Source organism: Oncorhynchus clarkii, unplaced genomic scaffold (assembly GCF_045791955.1).
Source record: "Oncorhynchus clarkii lewisi isolate Uvic-CL-2024 unplaced genomic scaffold, UVic_Ocla_1.0 unplaced_contig_8893_pilon_pilon, whole genome shotgun sequence".
Lineage (NCBI taxonomy): Eukaryota > Metazoa > Chordata > Actinopteri > Salmoniformes > Salmonidae > Oncorhynchus > Oncorhynchus clarkii.
Genome location: NW_027260513.1, coordinates 1 through 8,172, shown reverse-complemented (window position 1 = coordinate 8,172; position 8,172 = coordinate 1). Strand labels below are relative to the sequence as shown.

Sequence of the window (8,172 nt, the reverse complement as noted above, 5' to 3'; positions counted from 1 at the left end):
CTACCTGTTAAATTAGGGTGCATGTGTTTTTGTGTCTCTCACCTTGACTCTCTATCTGTTAAATTAGGGTGCATGTGTTTGTGTGTCTCTCACCTTGACTCTCTCTATCTGTTAAATTAGGGTGCATGTGTTTGTGTGTCTCTCACCTTGACTCTCTCTACCTGTTAAATTAGGGTGCATGTGTTTGTGTGTCTCTCACCTTGACTCTCTCTATCTGTTAAATTAGGGTGCATGTGTTTGTGTCTCTCACCTTGACTCTCTATCTGTTAAATTAGGGTGCATGTGTTTGTGTGTCTCTCACCTTGACTCTCTCTACCTGTTAAATTAGGGTGCATGTGTTTGTGTGTCTCTCACCTTGACTCTCTATCTGTTAAATTAGGGTGCATGTGTTTGTGTGTCTCTCACCTTGACTCTCTATCTGTTAAATTAGGGTGCATGTGTTTGTGTGTCTCTCACCTTGACTCTCTCTACCTGTTAAATTAGGGTGCATGTGTTTGTGTGTCTCTCACCTTGACTCTCTCTACCTGTTAAATTAGGGTGCATGTGTTTGTGTGTCTCTCACCTTGACTCTCTCTATCTGTTAAATTAGGCTGCATGTGTTTGTGTGTCTCTCACCTTGACCCTGTCGATGTGTTCAGGTAGTGAGTCTATGAGCAGGTCTCCTACAGGCTCCCAGGCCTCCTTCACCATCTCAGCCTGGCTCAGCCTCAGCTCCAGCTGGTCCTGGGCCTTCTGAAGCTCCAACAGCCTATCCAGAGCCAGCTCCAGCCTCCTCTGCCAATCAGCAGCCTCCTCGTTAAGCCCCTCCCACCCAGACGCCACATCCTCTGCTTCCTTTCGCAGGACCCGCCCCACGTTCTGGGCACGCTCCTCTGGACTGATGTCTGACCGGACAGAAAGAAATGGTTTGATTCATTTTGTGTCCCCTCAGGGAATGATCAGGTTTGATAGAAATTAATATGGAGTTACCGGATTGTATAATGACCTGACACAACAATCCTAATTTATACTAAGATTATAAACTATTTATAAGATTGAAATTCAAACTCTGGATGATTACTTTTTGAAAGTGATTTGGTTGTTTAATTTTCTTGATCAGCCCTAAATCCTTTCCAACCTCATCACATATAGGCTCAAACATCACTTAGACTATAGGGCTCATGGTTTAGCAAAAAATAATCCTAAATCCTTTCCAACCTCATCACATATAGGCTCAAACATAACTTAGACTATAGGGCTCATGGTTTAGCAAAAATAATCCTAAATCCTCTCCAACCTCATCACATATAGGCTCAAACATCACTTAGACTATAGGGCTCATGGTTTAGCAAAACAGAATCCTAAATCCTTCCCGACCTTATCACATATAGGCTCAAACATCACTTAGACTATAGGGCTCATGGTTTAGCAAAACAGAATCCTAAATCCTTTCCAACCTCATCACATATAGGCTCAAACATCACTTAGACTATAGGGCTCATGGTTTAGCAAAACAGAATCCTAAATCCTTCCCGACCTTATCACATATAGGCTCAAACATCACTTAGACTATAGGGCTCATGGTTTAGCAAAACAGAATCCTAAATCCTTCCCAACCTTATCACATATAGGCTCAAACATCACTTAGACTATAGGGCTCATGGTTTAGCAAAACAGAATCCTAAATCCTTTCCAACCTCATCACATATAGGCTCAAACATCACTTAGACTATAGGGCTCATGGTTTAGCAAAACAGAATCCTAAATCCTTCCCGACCTTATCACATATAGGCTCAAACATCACTTAGACTATAGGGCTCATGGTTTAGCAAAACAGAATCCTAAATCCTTCCCGACCTTATCACATATAGGCTCAAACATCACTTAGACTATAGGGCTCATGGTTTAGCAAAACAGAATCCTAAATCCTTTCCAACCTTATCACATATAGGCTCAAACATCACTTAGACTATAGGGCTCATGGTTTAGCAAAACAGAATCCTAAATCCTTTCCAACCTTATCACATATAGGCTCAAACATCACTTAGACTATAGGGCTCATGGTTTAGCAAAACAGAATCCTAAATCCTTCCCGACCTTATCACATATAGGCTCAAACATCACTTAGACTATAGGGCTCATGGTTTAGCAAAACAGAATCCTAAATCCTTTCCAACCTCATCACATATAGGCTCAAACATCACTTAGACTATAGGGCTCATGGTTTAGCAAAACAGAATCCTAAATCCTTTCCAACCTTATCACATATAGGCTCAAACATCACTTAGACTATAGGGCTCATGGTTTAGCAAAACAGAATCCTAAATCCTTCCCGACCTTATCACATATAGGCTCAAACATCACTTAGACTATAGGGCTCATGGTTTAGCAAAACAGAATCCTAAATCCTTTCCAACCTCATCACATATAGGCTCAAACATCACTTAGACTATAGGGCTCATGGTTTAGCAAAACAGAATCCTAAATCCTTTCCAACCTTATCACATATAGGCTCAAACATCACTTAGACTATAGGGCTCATGGTTTAGCAAAACAGAATCCTAAATCCTTCCCGACCTTATCACATATAGGCTCAAACATCACTTAGACTATAGGGCTCATGGTTTAGCAAAACAGAATCCTAAATCCTTCCCGACCTCATCACATATAGGCTCAAACATCACTTAGACTATAGGTCTCATGGTTTAGCAAAACACAATCCTAAATCCTTTCCAACCTCATCACATTTAGGCTCAAACATCACTTAGACTATAGGGCTCATGGTTTAGCAAAACAGAATCCTAAATCCTTCCCGACCTCATCACATATAGGCTCAAACATCACTTAGACTATAGGGCTCATGGTTTAGCAAAACAGAATCCTAAATCCTTCCCGACCTCATCACATATAGGCTCAAACATCACTTAGACTATAGGGCTCATGGTTTAGCAAAAATAATCCTAAATCCTCTCCAACCTCATCACATATAGGCTCAAACATCACTTAGACTATAGGGCTCATGGTTTAGCAAAACAGAATCCCACACCTGAGGAAAACACATTGGAGCCCATTGAATTGAATAAGCGGCAAGAGTTCAAGAGTTTCCCTCACTACGGGTTGCCAGGCAGTTGCTATGGCAAAGAGGTCACACTCAGCATGTTTGGGAACAAACGGGAGCAGGCGGTTTAGTAAGGAACCCAACTGAAACAGCAGGGCATGGCGTCTTCTCATTTCTACACCTTTTATTGGAAAATGCTGATCTTAGACCACCAAAATAGTAGTGGAATAAAACTCCTTAGGCTTACTGTTCCTCTGTTTTATAAACAGAACCCCGTGAGCCAATCACAGAGCCCGAACTGGCTGTCAAGTCAGCTGATGTTGTGAACTTAGTCATAATCAGATGATGGACAGTAGAGTTCTGCCCACTCAGGGAAACATGTCAGTCAACTGAGACACACTGCTGTGAAAAAGTATTGGCCTCATCTCTGATTCTCTCTGTTTTTGCACATTTTTGATACTGAATGTTATCAGATCTTCAACCAAAACCTGATATTAAACCTGATATTAAACCTGATATTAAACCTGATATTAAACCTGATATTAAACCTGATATTAAATAACCTGATATTAAACCTGATATTAAACCTGATATTAAACCTGATATTAAACCTGATATTAAACCTGATATTAAACCTGATATTAAACCTGATATTAAACCTGATATTAAACCTGATATTAAATAACCTGAGTGAGCAAATAACAAAAAACACCCATTTCCCCCTGTGTGAAAAGGTAATTGCCCCTTTACACTCAATAACTGGTTGTGCCACCTTTAGATGCCATGACTCCAACCAAACGCTTCCTGTAGTTGTTGATCAGTCTCACATATCGCTGTGGAGGAATTGTGACCCACTCTTGCATGTAGAACGGCTGTAACTCAGCTACATGTGTGGGTTTACAAGCGTGAACAGCTCATTTCAAGTCCTGCCACAACATCTCAATTGGGATTAGGTCTGTACTTTGACTAGGCCTTTCCAAAATTTCAAATGTGTTGTTTTTTTAGTCATTTTCATGTAGACTTGATTGTGTGTTTTGGATCATTGTCTTTCTGCATGACCCAGCTGTTCTTCAGCGTCAGCTAACAGATGGATGGCCTGACGTTCTCCTGTAGAATTCTCTGATACAGAGCAGAATTCACAGTCCCTTCTACTAAGGCAAGTAGTCCAGGTCCTGAGGCAGCACAGCATCCCCACAGCCATGTGTGAGACTGATCAACAACTACAGGAAGCGTTTGGTTGGAGTCATGGCAGCTAAAGGTGGCACAACCAGTTATTGAGTGTAAAGGGGCAATTACTTTTAAACACACAGGGGGCATTAGGTGTTGCATAAAATTGTTTGTGAAAGAAATTCATTAATCGTTGTGTTATTTGTTCACTCAGGTTCCCTTTATCTAATATTAGGCTTTGGTTGAAGATCTGATAAGATTCAGTATCAAAAAAAGCAAAAGTAGGGAGAATTAGACAGGGGGAAACAGGTTCTCTCTGCTTTGTATCTTCTCAGTGACATGACCATTAATGTTCATACACATGTGTATTATAAGTAGGTAAAAATGAGTGTTGGTGTCTGTGAGCAGGATGAGTGTATCTGTTGGTGTTTATCAGTGTGTGATGAGTAACCTTTCTTTAGACTCGCGTTAAAGCCCATGAATTAATACCTAGGCTTTAGTTCCGCGGGCTAACAGTGTGTCCCACTCACCTCTCTGGACAGGCTGAGGCTCCCTCTCAGCAGGCAGCTCAGACAGGAAGATCTGAACCTGGTCCAGAGCCCCGTTAACCACCGGACCCTTGGCCCTCAGATCTTTCCTGAAGCTCTGTAACACACACAAAATCAAATCAAACGTCATCGATCACATGTTTGGTAAAGAACAGTAGACTAACAGTGAGAAGTCTTACTTCCGGGTCCTTTTCCAACAACGCAGAGATAAAGATACAACATAGAAATAGTGACGAGAAATCAATACACAGGAAATGACGAATAACAATAACATGCAAAAACACACACACACACACACACACACAGCGTAAAGCACAGGCTCCATGACAACGGCAGAAAACTGTCATCATCAATTCTTAATGATGTTGCAGGGTACTGTCATCAGTTCTTAATGATGTTGCAGAATACTGTCATCAGTTCTTAATGATGTTGCAGGGTACTGTCATCAGTTCTTAATGATGTTGCAGGGTACTGTCATCAGTTCTTAATGATGTTGCAGAGTACTGTCATCAGTTCTTAATGATGTTGCAGATTACTGTCATCAGTTCTTAATGATGTTGCAGAGTACTGTCATCAGTTCTTAAGGATGTTGCAGATTACTGTCATCAGTTCTTAATGATGTTGCAGGGTACTGTCATCAGTTCTTAATGATGTTGCAGAGTACTGTCATCAGTTCTTAATGATGTTGCAGGGTACTGTCATCAGTTCTTAATGATGTTGCAGAGTACTGTCATCAGTTCTTAATGATGCATGATGTCCTCATTAGGAGTATGATGATACATTACAAAAACATTCCAATATTGTGTATTGCTAACATCTCCATAATGCAGTGAACTTGCAGTGTGGCTCATCTGCTCCCTGAACAACTTATGCTGTTATAAACCAGATATAAACCAGATATAAACCAGATATAAACCAGATATAAACCAGATATAAACCAGATATAAACCGGTAATAAACCGGTAATAAACCAGATATAAACCAGATATAAACCAGATATAAACCGGTTATAAACCAGATATAAACCAGGTATAAACCAGTTATAAACCAGCTATAAACATATATAAACAGATATAAACCAGTTATAAACATATATAAACCAGATATAAACCAGTTATAAACATATATAAACCAGATATAAACCGGTATAAACCAGATATAAACCGGTAATAAACCAGATATAAACCGGTAATAAACCAGATATAAACCAGATATAAACCAGGTATAAACCAGTTATAAACCAGTTATAAACATATATAAACAGATATAAACCAGTTATAAACATATATAAACATATATAAACCAGATATAAACCGGTTATAAACCAGTTATAAACAGATATAAACCAGTTATAAACAGATATAAACCAGGTATAAACCAGTTATAAACAGATATAAACCAGATATAAACCTGATATAAACCAGATATAAACCAGTTATAAACCAGGTATAAACCAGTTATAAACAGATATAAACCAGTTATAAACATATATAAACAGATATAAACCAGTTATAAACATATATAAACATATATAAACCATTACATCTGCTTACGATTTCTGACGTATCTATGAACCAACCAACTAGTGAATCACCCAACCAAAACCAACCAGCTAACCACCCAGCCAGCCAGCTAACCACCCAGCCAGCCAGTATTCCGCTCTCACCCTGTGTGTGTCCAGCTGTTGTTGCACAGCAGGGACGTCGCCCCCTACTGGTGGTTCCTGCTCCAGCAGGTCAGTCTTCATCTGCAGCCAGGCTATCAGCTCCTGAAGGGTCATGTGTATCCGCTTCCATGGAGCCATTTCCCCTTCCAGGTGAGATCTACAACATACACATAGAAGCATAGATATAAGACCGGATCGTAGATATTCCTATCTAAACTGGCCTGGATCGTAGATATTCTTATCTAAACTGGCCTGGATCGTAGATATTCCTATCTAAACAAGACTGGATCAAATATATTCCTATCTAAACTAGACTGGATCAAATATATTCCTATTTAAACAAGACTGGATGAAATATATTACTAACTAAACAAGACTGGATGAAATATATTACTAACTAAACAAGACTGGATCAAATATATTCCTATCTAAACTAGACTGGATCAAATATATTCCTATTTAAACAAGACTGGATCAAATATATTACTACCTAAACTAGACTGGATCATATATATTCCTATCTAAACTAGACTGGATCATATATATTCCTATCTAAACTAGACTGGATCATAGATATTCCTATCTAAACAAGACTGGATCAAATATATTCCTATTTAAACAAGACTGGATCAAATATATTCCTATTTAAACAAGACTGGATCAAATATATTACTATCTAAACTAGACTGGATCAAAGATATTACTATCTAAACTAGACTGGATCAAAGATATTCCTATTTAAACAAGACTGGATCAAATATATTACTACCTAAACTGGACTGCATCATATATATTACTATCTAAACTAGACTGGATCAAATATATTCCTATCTAAACTAGACTGGATCAAATATATTCCTATCTAAACTAGACTGGATCATATATATTCCTATCTAAACTAGACTGGATCAAAGATATTACTATCTAAACTAGACTGGATCAAAGATATTACTATCTAAACTGGACTGTTGACCAGGGATGCTCAACCCTTCCTCCTGAGGAAGAAAGGTCCCGCAGGCGTTTGCTCCAACCCTACTCAGTCTAACACACCTGATTGTAGAATGAACACATGGAGGCAGGCATGAGAAAGGGGGCTGGCCTGGTGTCTACCTCATACTCATGGTTTTGCTGCGGAGCTCGTCCCAGCGCTGGCCCATGTTGTCCAGGCGGCTCTGTAGGAGTACGGCATCGTCTGAGCCGGTCAGAGAGGTCACGATACGCTGACCATTCTCATCCAGAGAGTGGTACAGTTCTGTGTGGCCATCTATCTCCCCCTGAAGGTCCTACACACACACACACACACACACACACACACACACACACACACACACACACACACACACACACCGAACACACACACACATACACACACACACACACACACACACACACACACCGAGCATGCACACACACCGAGCATGCACACACACACACACACACACACACACACACACACACACACACACACACACACACACACACACACACACACACACACACACACGTCCAATCATTAGTAGGTATCTAAATAATTATAATGTTCTGTGACATATGGCTGAATGATTTCGATGCATTTTGACCAGGAGTTAATGTATTATCAGTCTTATTAAAGCCTAGGAACCATTAGATTCATATCTATATATTATAATAATGATATATGTCCTCCTATAAAAGGAACCATTAGATTCATATCTATATATTATAATAATGATATATGTCCTCCTATAGAAGGAGCCATTAGATTCATATCTATA

The 8,172-nt window shown here is 39.5% G+C and overlaps 1 protein-coding gene across 1 annotated transcript; it reads right to left on the bottom strand.

The window, feature by feature from the left end:
• Positions 1-615: 615 nt before the first annotated feature.
• LOC139401512 (dystrophin-related protein 2-like) lies at positions 616-7,697 on the bottom strand (the record flags this gene model as incomplete). The annotated part of the gene is made up of 4 exons (XM_071145708.1): positions 7,529-7,697; positions 6,419-6,575; positions 4,735-4,849; positions 616-884 (listed from the first exon to the last, which is right to left on the bottom strand). Coding segments are annotated over exons 1-4 (588 nt in total), but the record flags the coding sequence as incomplete, so codon positions are not given.
• Between the last annotated feature and the right edge of the window lie 475 nt (positions 7,698-8,172).